Source organism: Python bivittatus, unplaced genomic scaffold (assembly GCF_059951505.1).
Source record: "Python bivittatus isolate LINGU-HERP-01145 unplaced genomic scaffold, Pbiv_v1 ctg000850_np1212, whole genome shotgun sequence".
Lineage (NCBI taxonomy): Eukaryota > Metazoa > Chordata > Lepidosauria > Squamata > Pythonidae > Python > Python bivittatus.
The window spans coordinates 14,661,159-14,680,357 of record NW_028277112.1 but is presented as its reverse complement, the minus strand read 5'-3'; the positions used below and the strand labels follow the sequence as shown (position 1 = coordinate 14,680,357).

The 19,199-nt window shown below is 37.2% G+C and overlaps 1 protein-coding gene across 12 annotated transcripts in view; it reads right to left on the bottom strand.

The window, feature by feature from the left end:
• Positions 1-19,199, bottom strand: part of CAST (calpastatin) — a 75,302-nt gene that overhangs the window by 44,899 nt on the left and 11,204 nt on the right. For 7 of the 12 annotated variants that reach the window (XM_025172905.2, XM_025172904.2, XM_088130091.1 and 4 more), the window contains exons 3-4: positions 17,568-17,639; positions 2,041-2,094 (exon numbers count right to left, since the gene is read on the bottom strand). In XM_025172905.2, the coding sequence (XP_025028673.2) occupies positions 2,041-2,094; positions 17,568-17,639 (126 nt within the window). Of the gene's footprint in view, positions 1-2,040; positions 2,095-15,024; positions 15,162-17,567; positions 17,640-19,199 lie in introns of those variants that run through there. The other 5 variants (XM_025172903.2, XM_088130094.1, XM_088130093.1 and 2 more) reach the window with 2 other exon arrangements.

Here is a 19,199-nt window from a genome sequence, read left to right as displayed (position 1 = left end):
AAATGTTTAACTACAGTGACAGATCAGATACAGAACTCTCACATCATGATTTATAAAACCGTGTGACTTTAAGGCTGTGGTGTGCTTTAAAAAATCTGAGCTCTGGTTTGTAGATAAGCCAAACCCAATTTTGGGGGTGTATTTTGGAGCCTAAAACTCTCAACCTATTGGCGACTATATATGGTAATTATATGCTTGTTTGAATCATTTGCACTCAATATACATGGGATAGAATTAATGATACAAGTAACTAGAAGATTAACCTTACTGACTGTGTTCTTGAGAAATCATAGTAGCAGCTTCCGGTAAAATTTCTTCATACTATTTAAGGGACTTGCAATATCAGTGCCTACTATATTATGATTTGACTGATTTCTAGGTTAAGTAGGAAAGGAAATATGGGAACAGATATTACTGGGGAAATCATATTAAATCTTGCTTCCTGCAAATAGGACAGCTACAGTAGTTATAGTAGTACAGGAAAAGGATTTTTCAAGCAATTGTTCCCCCAACAAACTTGAAGTCCAAAATGCTGCTTTTTTTTGTAAGAAAGCTCCCCAGCAGGTAAATCAAGAGTTATAAAGCCTGAGATTAAAATACAATTACCCCTCATTTTATTTCTCCAGGTGCTGGAAGAATACAAAATAGAAGCCCCTTAGAAGAAAGCAAAGATTCCTCATTCTAAAGCAATTCCTCTTGACCATCCCTTGTATTTCTCAGAGGCTCCATTTGCTCCTATATTAAATACATTTCACAAAAAGTCAGGTAAAATACTACATCTATTCCTATGAAGGAAAGGACATATCTGCAAGTCCAAGTTCGTAACGTGTTTAGCAATTCCACAATGTACATGGCTCTGCCAATCTCTATAAACTTATCTAGTTATCACTTCAATCTATAAATAGGTCAACCACTTGGTCTATTTATATGATGACCACTCGAGCACCAATCTCATAAAGATCAACAAATGTTAAAAGCAGAGGAATAGTTAGCTCAGATTCTGACTCATAATTAAGTTGGGGAACCACCAAGTGACAAATATATGTATAAGCCTTGACAATCCTGCCTCACCATAATATCATTTTTGACAATATTTCTTGAGTCACATTTTTTTCAAGATCAGTTAAAATAATTGAAGAATTAGGGTTTCAACCTACATATGAAATTGATGATCATTAGCACCTGCTTGGTATAATTGGTTAATCATACACCTGACTCTAATCCTACAAAATCCCTGACTTTGTGCAGGTGTACAAAGTGTGCAAGTGTAAGAACTGATGCTGTTTTGAAGGCAAAGGGTGGTCACACCAAATATTGATTTGATTTGGGTTTTTTTTCTGTTCAGTCACTTTGCATTTTGTAAATTGATACACATAAAGAATTACAATAGATATTTTTAAAAACATTCTTACTTTACAGCATTTTTTCACACCTGCCTAAAACTTTTGCACAGTACTGTATATCTCAGGAATGTAAGAGGAATGATTTTGGACATACTCCATTACAATATTCAGCAGCATTATCTTCCCTACTGAATCATGTGACATAATTACCCTACAGCTAGTGGTAGATAATAGCAGAACGGTGTCCCATAAACCAGAGTAGTTCTTAAATACTGCTAATATGTATTGCAATATTCTCTCATATAAACTTTCCAAAGAGTTAATGTGATAATGCTAAATTCTCATCCAAAGCAATAATACAGTTGAAAACTTACACCAAACAAATCCATGAGTTAAATTCAGAAAGCTTTTCACTGAAAATCATGACAAAGAACATACCAGTGATATGCAGAACTTAATTAGAAAAACTTAAGCAGCACAGTTTAGTATAATCTATGCAAAAATATAATAATAACCATAGTAAACTAGTTTCATATCTGTTCCCAGCTCCAGCCAGCAACTTCTCTCTTCGCTCATTAAAAACTTTCAAAAAATATTGAGAGCTGCAACCATCACTCGAAGAGTTGATATAAAAGTCCCCCTTACGTAGATGACTCAGCAAGAGTGACTTGCTCACCCCATTTTTCAGAAGGCATACCTTTGTTTCAGCAGGTTTCATAGTTGGTGTCTTTGATGCAACAGAAGTCTGGGCCTGTGTTAAGGTAAAAAAAGTGTGAATTAATTATCCATCCTACATCTTTTAAAAAAAAATTTAAATGATGAACATTCTGCCCCAATATCACACACTGTATTTCAAAGTGTACTGGGCCCCACCAAACTTGACAGGTTTATTCAATGACAGATAGGAATGCAAATTTCAGTTAGGTCCCACAAGCTGCATAGCTGAAAATCATGACAAATATCACCAATGGAATACAGAACGTAATTAGAAAAACTTAACTAGCAGAATTTAGTATAATCTATGCTCTTTCCGACTTCAACCATAGTAGCCTTCACACTGGGAAAAAGGAATTTTGCTTAAATAAATAACCAACATGCATAGAATCATAATGTTATTAAACTAAGTGTAGTATATTTATAAGTAGTAGGATCTAAACCCATTAATTTTCTGGGATGTATGCTAAAAATAGATCACTACAATCAAACAGAATTAGTATGTTATATCTGGCATTGATGTTTAACATCTGCTAGCAATTTCCTTTGGGATTAAAAAGCAATGCAGAATGCAGTAATCAACTGAAAAATATTAAAAGCATTTGGTATAAGTTAAGTCATAACATCATCTTTATTTATTCAACTTGTATACAGGTAGTCCCCAGGTTAAGAATACCCGGGTTACAGGCCCATAGTTAAGAACGGAGCCTAGCATAGAAAATTCGAGTTAAATGCACAATGATCTGAGTTAAATACACGATTCAAGTTCATTACACAATTCTACTTATACATTATTATACAATAATACTGTTCTGGCTTACATACAAATTTGACTTAAGGACAGACCTTGGAAATGGAACTCATTCTTAAACTGGGGACTACCTGTACTACCAAATTCCATTGGACTTCCAGCAGTTAATAATGTTATCCAGATAAAACGTTCACAGCAGCATTAAAATAACTCTCTGTGGTAGGAAAACAAAATTAAAATACAATCAGCAATAATCAACCTCAGCAACTTTAAGAAGTGTGGACTTCAACTCCCAGAATCCCCAGCCATAATGCCAGTCAGTCCACAAATGCTCTATGGAACAGCTCACTTCTGAGCATCTTCTTGAACAAAACCAAGCAAGCCTGATTTCATTCACCCTCCCCTTAATTCTTGGAAGAAACCAGCAGCTTCTTCCAGGATGATTGCACCAACCAATTTACTGTAGTAAGAGAAGGTGATTCTGCAAGTATTTTGGTCTCAGCCATGCAGGGCTCTATAGGTCAGAGCTGGCATTTTGAATTATACTGGAAGGCCTACTGGGAACCAATGCAGGGTCTGAAGCACAGATATAATATGATCACCATGCACAGTATCAATTCACAAAGAAGCCACTACATTCTGTACCAACTGCAGCTTCCAGATGGACTTCGGAGGCAGATCCATATAATGACACTGCAACAGTCCAGGCAGGTGGTGATGAGGATGAGAATTACTATGCTAAGGTCCTCTCACTCCAAATAGAACTGCAATTGGTGCACCAGTCAAAGCTGGGCAAAGCCTCTCTGCATCCCATCTCCTTAACTAGCAGTAGCACAGAATCCAGGAAGACCCTCCAAATCCTGCAGGAGTACTACTTCTTCATGAAGTCACAACACTGAGGCCTCAATGCCCAAACAGTAACTCTTGTCTTGCTTGGGTCAGCTTCAACCTGCTTCATCCCATCCAGACTGTAACTGCCTCCAGGCACCAGGCAAGACTTCAACAGCATTTCTAGAGTGGTCTAGGTTAGCAAGACTGATGATGTCACACCCCAAACCAACAAATGACATTTTCCAATACCTTCCTATAGATGTTGAAAAGTAGTGGATAGGAGACTGAGCTGTGGGACACATCACAAGAAAGTAGCCACAGTGCAGCCTCTCCTTCCCTACCACCACCAATTGGAACTATCTAGTCAGGTAAGGGTGGAGCCACTGCAACATAGTGCCCCAATCCTCAACTCTCACAAGCAGTCCAGAACAATATTATGATTGATGGCATGGGAGGCCACTGAGTGGTCCAGGAGGACCAAAAGGGTTGCACCTCCCTCTGCATCCTGATAAATGTTATCAACTAAAGAAAACACTGTCCTTTCCATCACATGCCCTGGCCTGAATCCTGACTGAAAGAGTCCAGATAAGCTATTTTCTCTGCAGTGCTCTATAATTTGGTTACCAGATAACAGTCCAAAAGGGAAGGTTAGAGACCAGCTGATAATTGTCCAATACAATCAGATCAAGGGAAGGCTTTGTTAGAAGGGAATGCATAACAACTTTTTCAAGATTCCTGGCAGCACCCCCCTCCTGAAGTGAGATATTGATAACTTCCCAGATTCATCAGCCCCTGCCCACCCACCCACCTACCCCCATGTGGCCAAAGGAGGATAGAAAATAACTCTCCTCATTTTAAGAAATGGATCCAGGTTATGAGTTTATTATCTACATTTCTAAAATTGAGATGATGCAATATGTTAATAAATGATCTAGATTTCATGTTAAGCTCAGGTACTGAATTAAATCTATACTGTTATCTATAGTTATTTCATGTATCTTCTTCCGTTTTTGGGGGGGGGGTCACCTAATTATATTTAGGTTTCCGTTTTTCACAGTATAATTACTATTTATCTTTTTGCAAAATTACCTATTGTTGGTAATATAGGTTTTTGTGTTTTAATATTTTGAAATAAATAAATTAAAAAAGGAGGGCCATGGATCAATTTCACTGGTGGTGAAGGTCCTTCTAGAGAGCACCCTATCAATAGAAGCGAATATGTGTAGCTCAGGGTTGAACTGTGGAGTCCTTGTGTCTCTCTGAGCTTGGCTGTTTTCTTGCAAATGTTTCATTACCCAGCTAGGTAACATCTTCAGTGCTAGTATGGAATGGGGTTTGCTCTCTGTTTATACACTGTGGCATGTCCTGCCAGTGTTGGTGGGGGTGGGGGTTTTGTTTTATTTTTTCCCTCTGTAGTTCCTTGATTAGGGTATTGTTTACTGCTGATTGTATGTCTGGTGATAATCTTGGTGTTAATCTCTGCTTATCTGGGTGATGTTTGCTGACTAGGAGATGTTCTGGTCTTTTGTTTCCTTTTTATTGTCTTTTGAATAGTGTGTAGATGTTGTTTATCTCTATGTGCCTGTTGATGGCTGCCTTGTCTGAACACCAAGCTTCCAGGAATTCCCTCACATTTTTGGATCACCAGACATACAATCAGCAGTAAACAGTACCCTAATCAAGGAACTACCAGAGGGAAAAAATAAAACAAAACCCCCACCCCCACTGCAAGAAAACAGCCAAGCTCAGAGAACCCCAAGGACCCCACAGAGTACCCTATCCACTTTACTGGAGTTTATAGGCCAAAGGGAACATTATCCCAGCTGAAATATAGACTATTTCAGAAGAGTCAAAAGTTTGCAAATCTGAGTGCCCTTCCTAGCAAAAAGCTGTGCAAATTGATCACAGCAACCAGGCAGGAGAGCTTCATGTTGGCCTCTCCCTAAAAGGGAGTTGGCCACTTTAAACAAAGCCACTGGGGAAAGAGTCTGATGACACATAAGGGAGTAGTAAAGACACTTCACCTCCTTTACCATCATACTGTAGGCACAAACACAGCCTCTTAACTCCCCACAGGAAACTCACCAACAGAATTATCCAAATTCATTAATCACTTGGGACAGATCATCTAAATGGATCTATTTGCCCTACAGAGCTCCCAGGTGAGAGTCAATCTCATCTGGACCAGGTAGTAACCTGAGTTTTGATATAATATTCATTCAAAGGGCCACATTATACACTCATTTAGGATTTTTTTTTTTTTAAGTCTATTTAGGAAACCAGTTCAAGAACCAAGATATCTATATAAGTTTCCCAAGAAAAGCAACGTAGGTGGGAAGCTGAATGATATAACTACATTGAAAATATATTTTTAAAAATAAATCTGTAAATAACTAGTATGGTTAGTTGTATACATAAATAATAATTACGCATTTACAATCCAATCATAATATAAATGTTCCAAAGTCTGTCTTGAAAAAACTCAGGTTCTTTCTTTGGTGAATCAAAATTGAGGGAGTTTTAGACTGTGGAACAGCCATTGCTAAATGCTTCCATTATTTGCTTAACATTCCTATTTCTGTAGTCTAAGATCAATTACCTTTGTCTTTTGTAATACAAGTTTTGGCACACAAATTCTATACAGTTGTGAAGGGCAGACCCAATTTTAATTACTATTCAGTAGCTTACTAGAAGATTTTCATTAACATTTAAAGATATTTGTCATTCTCTTCAAGAAACCTTAGACAATTACATCATAGTTTCATTCTACAACTCTTAATAAGCACAGTGAAGTTACTTGCATAAAGTCACCCACTTTCTTGATATAGGATTAGCAAATATCTTGTACCATGCCTTTCTTATATGAGTCACATTTATTGTTGCTGTGCAACAAACAATCTAACGGGGTATGAACAAAACAGAAACCGCATTTTGTATTGAGCTCAGGAAAAAAAAACCAGCCTAACTTGAAACATTCCATCAGAACATTTCCAACTGGCTGGGTTCCAAAACAACAAAACTTAAAATTCTGCATTTGCAAGGAGAAGATTAGAAGTTCTTGCTAGAATGTGAAATCCACCACAGATTACTTTGCAAAGAAAACAGAGGATCTGCCAGAACAGAATCCAGTTCAACTCTGCTAATGTTTATTTCTTAGCCCATTCCTAAAGGAAAGTTGAAGCATGCATAACAGAATGACACATATGGCACCTACGGTTTTTTAATATGCATTTTAAACACATCCATAAAATTTGACAGAACAGATTGACACTTGAATACATGACAAACTGAAGCACACTAGATTGGGGAAATTCTGCACATCGCTAGTACAACCCCAGATAAATTTAATTATTATTCAATTAAACAAGCCCACATCAAATGGCAGTTGAGTTCATGCACTGCACCAAATCGCTTGTTTAACCACTTAATGCAATGTGTAAACTTAATCATTATTTGGAAGGGCAGGGTAAACAGTGAGCTCCTAAGTAAATTAAAAGCGGGTAATGCTAATCACATATGAAAGCTACAGATGGTCTTGAGAAAATGGATTATCGAACACTTTTCAGTCAGAAATCAGGCCAGAATATAGAACTGAGACAGCCTTGGTGGTGTTTACTGATGACCTGTGGCAAAGCTAAGATAGGAGTGGTACAGCCATCCTGACCCTCCCCTCTCTGATCTCTCTGATACCATCAACCATGATATTCTTCTGGACTGGCTGTAGGGAATAGCAGCGGAGGCCATAGCATTGCAGTGGTTCTCCTTTCTCTTGGCCAGTTCCAATCAGAGCGGAGAGGAGAAGTCGAGTCTGAAACCCCTGCTTTGTGGGAAGTCACAGGACCCAACACTCTCATCCTCTGTTTAATATCTACATTTGGCTATTGGCAGAGATCATTCATCAGTTTAGAGTCAGGTATCCTTAGTACATGAATGACATTCAATTATATATACTCTGCTGGTCTTTGTAAGATTATAAAGACCTGGCTCTGTGCCCAGGCCTGGGCCCTCAAGGGTGTGTAGGGAAGCATTTCTTGGTTGCATTAGTGATTATGGGATATATCTTCTCAGCTGCTGTGTATTTTCATTTTTGTAGTACTGCAATTGTTTTTACTTTGACATTCTTCGCCACCCAAAGTCAATTGTTGAGATGGGTGGCCATACAAATTAAATAAATAAATCTCAACCCCTGGCTGTCCAAGCAATGCTGTCAGGGTCTGGATGGGGAGGAACAGACTCAGGATCAACCTTAGCAAGATCAAGTAGCTATGGATCTTTGGAACTCCTAGTTCTCGGGACTTTCCATCTTTGGCTCTAAATGAAATAGCATTCCCCCATTCAGGACTAGTGCATAATCTGGGAGTCTTTCTGGACTCTCAGCTCCTGCTTGAGAAGCAGATGGCATCTGTGGTCATTTGTGATGGAAGGCATAAGCAAGGAGGATCCTGGAATGGAACTTCAAGGTTACAGGGAGGGGGAGAGACATTCCAAGCATCTCCTCAGCCCCCAGCCAGAGCGTGTGAAAGTGTAGAGAAGGAGATTGGCCCTTCCCTAAGGGATTCAGGGTTATAGTTGTTGTCGTTGGGGGTTAGAGTTAGTCTGGTGAGATTCTCTCTAGCAGGTGTAAGCTAATAAAGTAACTGAGCTGCTCCTGGACTGTTTCATGGTTCCTGGGCTGAACCTGACATCATTCATGCTTTGGTCACCTAGCAACTGGACTATTACAATGTGCTCTATGTAGGGATACCCTTAAAGACCACTCAGAAGCTATAGCTGGTTCAGAATGCAGTAGCACAAGAACTGATGGGCAGGCCTCCTTATTCCCATGTAACATCTGCTTCATGAGCTACACTGTTACCAGTAAACTTTTGGGTACGATTCAAGGTGCTGTTATTACATGGCATAGGGCCTAGGTAACTGAAGGACATGCTGTCTTCCATGGTTTCTGCGTATGCTGTACAATGAGACATACTGGCTTGATTCAGGTCCTGCTGATTAAGAAATATAATCTAGAATGACCCAGGAAGTGGTCATTCCCTGTTGCTGTGCCTGCCCTTTATAACAGCATCCTCCCTCCAGATTCACTTGGTTCCCACCCTATTCACCTTCAACAGAGCCCAAAAAACATGGCTGTGGCCTCAAGCCTTGCGTTACAGTATCTATGGGCCCCTCTATGGTGATGTGAAGGATTTCCTTTAATTGTTCCTTCAGGGCAATTGTGCTTTTTTATATCATTTTTTTTCCTGTGAAGCTGCCCAGAGTCATTTTTGGAGTTGAAACTAGACAAATAAATAAATAACATTATGAGAGAGGCTGAAGAGAGGAAGACCATGTTCTGTCAGCCCAAGGAAGACAGCCAGCCAGCATAATTGACCCCATTATTTAAGTAGGAAGGGAATCTAAAAATAGCAATGGATACATTTAGTTAACATTGTAAACTACATAGCATATCCAGTAGAAGAAGAGTTAACTTTAAAATGTTTGGACAGAAGCACATAAATCAGTAATAATGTTTACTGATTTATTGCTGCTTCACTGCTACTTACTACAAAGGCTGGAGGGAGATGGTAGTGGAAGGAAGGAATCTGGCTTGTTTAACTATTGCTCAGCTGTTATTTAGTTGCAGTAATACTCTACAGATTGCTTTACATGCCTGACAATCAAACTAGTAATTTGTTTTATTTTGTTAATACAAAGAGGAAAAGAAAGGACTGGAAGGTCTGCTGAATCAATTCCCATGAACTCATGAAGCCCTTGCCATGCTCCCACACCATTCTGTCTTTCTGGCAAATAGAAAGGTCAAAATGAAATAACTGCAAGCTGTATAGCACTGAATTATGTGACTAGATGTATCAGCTCTTCTTCCCACACCAATCTCATGAGAAAAATCAAATTGTAGGAGAGAGAAAGAAATTACTTTTTTAACTGTAAAATTATAATCATGCAACCTGCATGAGCTACTAGAGCTGCCAAATCTGCAATACAGAGCAGCTGGCACATTGGTTAAATTAAGAAATCACAAAGACCACAAGATGGCACTTATTGTTACAAAACCCCTAGATGCTAGGCTTTATGGTTCTCAAAGGATTTCTCAAGAAAAAAAATGTGATCTCAAGACATTTGAAAGAAAGGAAGTATCATCTTGAACATCCTGATACATGCATAAAGACTAAAGTATATTTATTTATTTATTTATTACATTTGTATGCAGTCTCTGAGTTTGTACAGGAATATAAAGAATATTGAACTTAAGCGCACACAGACCAAAGAAATTAACATTTAATGTAGCTTCTACCTAAAATACTTGTCTACATCTTAGACATAAGTTGAGTCCTGAAGCAGAGTCCTCTACTTCTTTTTCCTGGACCTGTCCTGGTTTCTGATACTTCCAACTGTTCATCAGGGCAATCTGGGAGAGGGTAAAACATCTTTTTCACCACAGTTCTGCCTATGATTTTATTTTTAATTAATTTTTACTGAGATGATTTTTTTACAGAATAAAAACAGTACAAATTTAAAGACTGCCTCTGATTTTAAAAGAACAAAGCTTTTTCCCATCTGAGAGATGGGGGGGGGGTTGGGGCATCTGCCTTTGCTTTTCATGACAGAGGTTATGCTTCTCCCAATGTTTATTCTGCTTGAGATGAAGAAATAAATATGAATGAGTAGTCTAAGAAGCTGGCTGTCATTCGTATGAATGCAGGCTAGCATCATAACCATTATATATAGGGAATAATTCAGCCTAATTTTTAAACACATTATTAAACCCTAACCACATGAAATAATGTTGACTGTAGCATCGTTCCGCTACACTGATAGAGTGCCAGCTCACAAACACATTTCAAGACTGTAAATCTGGGATCAAACTGTCTTTCCAATATAGAAGAACTATCTTTTCTGCTTCCCTCCAAATATACAATTCTTTATATAAGATCCAAGTTTTTCAAATATAATTCAAAAGTAAATTCATTAAAACATTGACCTTATGATAGGAAGATTGTAAAAAGGCATTACTGGAATATTTTATTAACATTTGGGAATTGCTCTGTAGACCTGCTGTTCCTGAGGTGATAGATAAGGACTTGGGAATCTCACTATGCAAGTTAGCAGGGCCTGATATTCCAGCTTTATTGAATACCAAAGCAATGATAAAGCAATATGACTGAAGAGCAACTATGTAAAGTTCTTTACAGAATACCACTTTACAGAATACTTAATGTTGCCCACTTTGTCTATTTCCTTTTAAAAATTTATTGTTTGGTTGGCCATAGATTTCATAAGCAGAAGAAATCAAAGCTCTGGTCCTTGAGGAGCACACACTGAACTAAAAAGCAAATATGAAAGTATTGCCTGGTAACCAACAATAGCTGAATGATTCATAGCTAAACAGAATTTGGAGAGACTTATGGCATGTTTTGCGGAAGGCACACCCAGATATAACAGAAAAAAAAAAACACCTCCTGATTGCATTGAAAAAAGAGAGGGATTTCATGTACACTGTAGGAACCAACCACAGGATGAAATGCAGGCGTGTCCAATGGTAAAAAGGGCATACTAATGCAACCTACCCATTTTTGCATTAGCTAATGACAGGTGGATAGTGAGGACAGTCCAAAAGTACAGGCTTCTATCACTTCCACAGGCAAGCTGCTGGAGCCACTAGAAACCAGGAGACTATGAGTTCTAGTCCTCCCTTCAGCATGAAAGCCAGTCAGGTGACTTTGGGCCAGTCACTCTCTTTCAATTCAACCCATCTCACAGGATTGTTGTTGTGGGGAAAATAAGAGGCAGGAGCGTTAGATATGTACACTGCCTTGCACTGATCAAAAATAAAGGTGGCCAAAATGCCTAATGAATAAATAAAAATAAATAAAAAGGACTCTCCCTGAAGCCTCATTAGCTTCTGCACATATCACTATCAGGATGCATGAAAGAAAAAAAGGTTTTACACTGAGCACGGTACAACAGCCTCCCTTGGATTGTTCCATCAGAACACGTCAGGTAAGTTATGTTCCGACTGGCTGAAACTAAAAATCTTAACAAGCATTCCATCCTATGGGGCAAAGGCAACTACATTTAGAACAAAATTTTAAAAACATGGGTTATTTTGTTCTGAACTTAAATATTTAAATAAGCTGTCCTAAGCTATGAAAGTTGTGAGCTTGGAACATTTTGCATATCCCTACGTGTATCCCTTCTGAGATACTGAAGGAAACGGAGTCCCAAAAGTGGTTGGCTAGGCCTTTTTAGGATCTGCCCAAAAGAAGCCTTAATGACAAATGAAATGACTGTAACTGTACACAGAAGAATGCAGCCTCCTACATGTAAGATAGCATGACCCAATCTGATCCTTTCCACGTGAACAGGAACCACTCCTAAAATTGCCACTAATGCTGGCTGAGAATTCCGGGCTGAAATTTTACTTCTCCATTTTTGCTCAAACTGAAACACCTCTTTCTTGCTTTGGGAAATTTCAATTTACTATTTCTTTGATTCAAGTAATAAAGAAAGTAGGAAAAGAAAGCCTTCTGCTGTTTTAATTTCAGCATGGAAGAGGACTACCCTAAATAGAACTTGTGGCCTACCGTCACATGCAAAAGATATCTTAAGGGTGGAACCTGGAGCAACAAAGATTCTGCAGTTTCCATAAAGAGAAAATTACTAGGAATACCCTTGAACTATCCCTCCCACGCTGGTGGCAGCAAGAATACTGAAAACTTTTAATTTATTTGTGAGAAAAGTAGAGCGCAGAAGAATTGAAAATACTTCTGCGCTCTACTTATATCATATAGTCACTGAATTATAGTGAGCAAGGTGAATATAAATAATATAAATGTAAATTCTCCCTCCTTAAAAAATGCTCTCAGAATTTACACAGTATTGTTTTCAATCCTATTACCCACCTTGTCATGGGCACATAAACGTCCTCATTTTTTAAAAAATGTTGCTCTTTCCTACAGTGGCAAACTGCAAACACTATTCACTATGTTACATCAAGCCAACAGTAATACCAAGAGAAATTAGAAATATTCTGTATTTTTTAAATTTACCAATTAATCTTTCTTGCATGGAGTATGTTCAGTACATGGAAATTTGAAATCACAGGAATCAATTTCCTATCTTCTTCCAGTTCATAACATCACATACACATCCGCTAAATACCTCATTTATTTTTCTACTACTACAGACCAGGTGACTTCTTTAAAATAAAGACCTCTTACTGATGTATTATTTCATATTTTAAGAATATACAGCATCCTATATATGTACCCAGATGCACTGGGATTATAATCCAAGCTTGCTGGGAATTCTGAAACTTGTAGTCTCAAGAGATCTGGAGAATATGAGATTCAAAAAAGCTGATAAAGGGGCTGGATATAGAGCATCTTTTCCCACACCAGACTGGAGAGTTCCATAACCCTTGAAAGAAATTTTGCAACGAAAAGGGCAGAGCAGTAAAAACTCTGTCACCCACAGAAAATTCAGATCAGAGCCACAATTTCAAAATAATTAAGGGGCCCAGTCCAACTAGAGAGAGTGACTGGGGGGAGATGGGTGGCATACAAATTTAATAATAAATAAATTAAAAAATATATTTGGTGCCAATGAATCAATGGAACAACTTAATGGTGCCTTAATTTTGCAAGGTAATTGTATTGCATTCAAACAGGATTTACTGTTGCATTTACATGGAATTGCAACGTCAGTACAACTGGACCTAATTCTTTTAATTAGTTAATAATTAGAGAGCCCATATTATTGAACTATCAATTGGTATAGGATCTGGGAAAATAATGCTAATTAAGTAAGCCTTTGGTCTAAACTAACCTAGATCAAAACTGTACAACTTGAGTTGCCACTGACACATACAGCCTAAGAAAGAATTTGGCACAATCCTAAAAATATTGCCAAATTGCACATTCTAATGAAACGAAAAGGGAAAACCATCCAATGGGCATAGAGCAGAATATGCATTCCTGAGCCCCAGGGCCACATGATACCTTCTGAATCTTGCATATGGGATCCCATTCAAAGGCCAGGTTGTGCATCACTGAGTTGTTCAGGATACAGGACATCACTCTGGCATTCAAGCTGGTTCTTTATTAAAGTTTTTTAATAAAGTTATTCTCTTAATGGAGCATGATCTCACCATTGGCCATGATGCCTAGAGTTGTAGAAGGCTGTGATTCAGGAACAACTCAAGGGCCATAGGTTGCCCATATTTGCTGTACTGGTTAAATATAACATTTCAGAAAAAAGTAATTTTAATCCTTTAATCTAAAGAAAGGCACAAGTCTGCCTCTGATGAAATTTCGCTTTTAAGTTCACTCATATTCATTTCTATAGACTTTCCATTGGAATAATTCTATAAAATTGCTTGCAATTCATAAACAATCCAATTTTTCAAAACAACTGTTCCTTAGAAACTAGTTATTTAGAGCATTTTCTTAACTTGTTTAGCATAAATATATGGTGTGAAGAACAAAAACTGTAACAGAACTTATTTCAATAAAGACCATCTGCTTGCTGATCTTGGGCTCAACTCTTTGAATTCTCTCTCTTTTCAATTCACCAAACTGGAGAAATTATGGCAATAAAACCCTTTGTGTACTCCTTGTGTTTGATATCACAGTTCTATGTGTATCTCCTTAGTAGTGCTATATCCCACTCTATTTAATGGATTGACTTCTACGTAAGTATACTCAGGATGAAATCCCAAGTCAGGCCAACTAACTCCAAACCTCATAATAAAAAAAATCATTTTCTAAGCTCTGTAAAGACAAACATTTATTAAATTAAGAGGGACCAAGAACAGGCTATAATTACCTCAGCAACAGCTTCTTTTGTTAGGGAACAACAGCAAATAACATTGCAGTAAATGCTACCTATGGGTTATAAGGGCACTAGTTACTTAGGCATGTCTCAACAAACATATCCTGCTACACAGATTACCACACCCTGAAAAATGTAGTCTAAATATTGAGAACCAGAAATGAGTTCTTAAATCAATTCTGTGGACATCTTATAAATTTATTAGTAATAATATTTAGATCTGTAGAGCTCTTGTTCTGTTTTAAAGAACTTAGAAGCCACTGTTTTCGTAACATCCTTCCTGGGGGGCTCAGGGAAAAACAATCAAGCAACTCTTGAAAAGGCTATTCCTGTTATGAAACGAGAAACCCAACCAAAGTTTACAACAACAATTTGTTACAGATCCCAGGAAAGCTGTGTTGCAACTCACTAAGGGAGTCTCAAACCTACAAATTGAAGGATCATGTTTCTATAATATAGAGAAGTGCAGTCTCAGAGAAGAAAGGAGGAAGTACATACTAGAGCTAGCCCAGAAAATGGACAATCACACAAACATTCTGGAAAAAGAGCACTCACTCTACACAGCTCATCTATTCTGCTCCAAGTTTTTGACGTCGTCCACTCAGATCCTTAGCACAACTTTGTTTTCGTTACACTGCTTATCAGGTCTGCCAGTGACTGCGGTTTTAACATAGTCTCTGTGGCATTTCAGAATGGCATAGTGAAGCCAAACAGCCCAGTCTCCAAACTCCCTCTGCCTACAGCCTTTCTGCTCCACCTCCCTATGAATATGCTAAGCGGCTGTGTGGCTGACAGCAGCCCACAGAGCCAGGACGAAAAAACGTCCCAACTAGCACAGTCAAATGGAAAGGAAAACATTATCTACCAATGTGCTTATTTCACATAGTCATTCTAGTGCAAAAAGACTGCAGTTGTTCCTAGATATTACTGTTGCTTAGCTTGTACGGTTTATAGAGGCCCTTGTAATTTCCAAACATAGCAGAATTACCAAATGCGTGGTAATTCTGTGGAAGTCTTATACATGTATTAGTAATTTATAAGATGAAATGGCTAAACTGGGAGCACTAATAAATTATTTGCAACTCTTTTGTTTTTCTAAAAGCAGGAGGAGCACAGCTCATACACACCTCAATTCTGTCCCCCCCACCCCCCACCCCACCCAGCATCTATAAAGGCACAAAACAGTTCTCAGTACTTCCTAGTTATTCACCAGAAAGAAGCTGTAGACACAAAGATCTTGTAGTCTTTCTACTATGATTCTTCCTTGCTTCATATGTAAGGCGAGATGATGTTATTTGTGTATATACCATCATCCTTTTAAAACAAATATTGTAGATATTTAAAGAAGAACATCATCTGCATATTTTGAATTTGATCAGATATTTATCCTAACCTAGAGCACATAAAAACATTTTATTTTAGAAACACAATAAAACTAAATGCACGTTAAGCAGTAAGTCATGTAGCAGTCCTAGGGGCCCAACAAGTTTCTAGGGTTAGAAAATGCTAAGTTCAACCACTGATGGTTTTCAGGCATGAAGCTAAATTATTGTTCAAATTATCAATACAAAAAATGAGTCTAAAACTACTTTCACCCATTGCATTAAGCCCTAACACCCAGAGTCATGTTCTGTGAGATGGGTAGCTATATAAATTTGCTAAATAAATAATGTGATTTATTTGGTTTTGGTTTGGTATGCTATGTGAGCCCAGCCATTCAGCAAGAAGGCTTAAACATATCAGCTCCGCTGGTGTTTGAATTCATCTAGATGCGCTACAAAGAAGAAACTAGAATTTCTTCTTTCTTTACAACAACCAGAGCCTGACATGTTATCCATACAGAATAATCTATGGTTAATGTGAATTATGATTTGTCTGCAGTCTGTTTCAAAATACTGAGGCCAAGCAGCAAATGTTAATCTCCTTTCTGCAGATATTCAAGCTCCACAGCACTATCAGAGCCAGCCAAATTATTTTGGCATCTGAGCCAGAACTTCTCGCAAGCAACTTTCCACCTTCCTAGCAATAAAATACAATCATAAGCAATAACCTACTGCTATTTCTTGACAAACTGAACCAGCTTCATAACCCCTGAATGTCCAACCTTTGTTTAAACAAACCATAGCTAGTATTAACCACTATTTAGGACTTTAATAGCATATTAAACTGTGAATAATGGCAACTGGAAGCCTAACTGTCTGATCTCTGTTACATCAGATGAAAGAAAACAGGGCAATGAGCTCAACTTAGGTTCATTTTCACTATGAGAAATCATGGTTTAGTGACATCCAAATGTCACCATTTTGGGAGGGATTATATCTAAGTCTCAGAACACAAAAGATCCCAAACATCTCTGGTTAAAGTAAATGTAAGAATTTATATATTCACTGAATTTATTTCCTGCCTTTCTACCAAAAATGAGGTTACAAAGGGTGGCAGAGTCCCATGCAAAACCCCAGAGTTCCTGTTTTTGTTAGTGTAGAGACAGAAAGGATCAAAGGTGACATATCCAAGCACCCATCTCTTCTTGCTTTCTATAAAACCATTTATGTAAAGTAGATAAACACAAATTAATTACATTATACTATCTGAGTTACATCTACATTTCTTAATATGTTACACATTATTTTTAAGCAGAAGAGCAGAACATTAAAATCTTGGGATGCTTGCAGACTGAAATTAGATCAAAATCATTTATACTTTAAGAAGCACTCCAAAATAAAAGAAATTTGTGGAAAAGGACAGGAGGGTTGGAACATTAATAAATTTGGAGATATATATTTGAGATGAAGCAATATACAGAAATATGACCAGCATGAAGCCTCATTTACAATCAGAAATTACTCCCCAAACATCAGTATTAACGTCTAGCATTTAGAATCTGTGAATATTAATCCTACTAACAATAACTTAATTTATAGATTACAATACATGTTTTTGCCCTTTTCTTAATTTTAGTGAACTCAGAAGTTCTTTACCTCTTTGTAAAAACAGCGAACTGTTATTATAGTGGCAGCAGCATAAGCATTTAAGTTTACAACAATAGGGAGACATTTTGTTTTTGGGAACGTTAACAGGTCTACAAACATTTAAATTACCTTACTGACTGAAGAAACTCCACTGGTCTGGGTTTTGGGAGATTCAGTATTGCTAGTATTTACGGGTCTCTTCTGTAAAGAAAAAAAAAATAAATATTTTTTTTCAATAATGAGAGACATTGAATTCTATTTTTAAAGCTTTATTTCCCTGCTATATTGCAAAAATACTAATCTGTAAGCAGTATCTTCATGCAATTACATTAAATAGTGCTCCAAAAAAGATGCTTGGAGCACCATTTGGAAAAATGAATACAGATTTCTCAAGCAATAATATTCTCAAGATTCAAAAATGTATTAACATACTATGATACTCCTATCAGATGAATCACAGGCTTATTTTGAGATTATGAATTAACTGTAGATTCTTGTCTTCCATCCTCCCATCAGAACAGAATGTAGTGATCAGAAAATTAAAAATTTATTTTTCTAACTTACATCTTTATATCACTATGATAACATTGTGTGTGTGTGTGTGTGTGTGTGTGTGTGTATAAATAATATGATGAAGTTTTATATAGTTGTTTTAACTTAACATACTTTAATTCTAAAACTTACCACAGCAAGGTCAAGAATATTAACAAATATACTGCTGACACAATTGGTGTTTTAGCAAGACCATACCAAAGTAAGAGAAATGAGTTTAAATGTTGTTGTTATTGTTGTTGTTGTTGTTGTTATTATCATCATCATCATCATCATCATCATCATCAAAAAATAGGAGACTAAACTGCATTATAACACTGGGGAAAGCAAGTATCTTTTAAAAACAAGACCCAACTTCTTTAAAACTAATAATGCTAATGATGACCTAGAAATCTCTCTTTTCAGAAATGGTCCCAAAAAAGAAACAACCTAACTTAAATTGATACCTTTGCTCATACCACAAAGTGTTTACTTTCTAAATCAAGGAACAACAATTGGCACAAAATAGGAAATATGAGTTGAAAGGTAAAAAAATTCCCAAATTATTCCAACAAGTTTATTTTAAGGCTATGAATAATTATTTATATTATTGCACAACTCTTACTAAAACTGATAAAGAATGTAAATTAAAAGCTGTGAAAACTAACTGAAAGTGGAACAGGAAAGAAAGTAATATCTACTTTTATTGTAAATATATCATTTACTCTATACTACACACACACACACACATACACACACCATTCCTATCAGAGAACTGTCCACTTTTCCAGCATGCAAAGAGTAGCAAAGTAAGATCTAAGAACTACTTAACCATGTATACCAAGTACTGTAATGCATTCCAAGAATACACGTGCATGTATATATTTGGGCGCATTTATGTAGTTGATAGTAAACACTAGCAGTTTTGCTGATGTGACTAACCAGCACTGTCTATGAACACTCATTCATGCATTCTGCTCTCTGCATCTTTGAGGGCTTGAAAATGAACACAATACCTTCCTTTATGCCAGTAGGCTAGGAAGAAAAAAAACTTTAGGCAAGAAAGTAGTGAGCTGACAAAGTCAGAGAGGATATATTACAGCAGCACTTATTCTTCAGGAAATGTGATACGTACTTATTTGTCTAATGAAAAAGCAGAAAAGATAATGTTACAAGCAAATTACCATCATCCAGGACAACTCAAAAAAGCAACCAAGTTTTAGAAGAAAC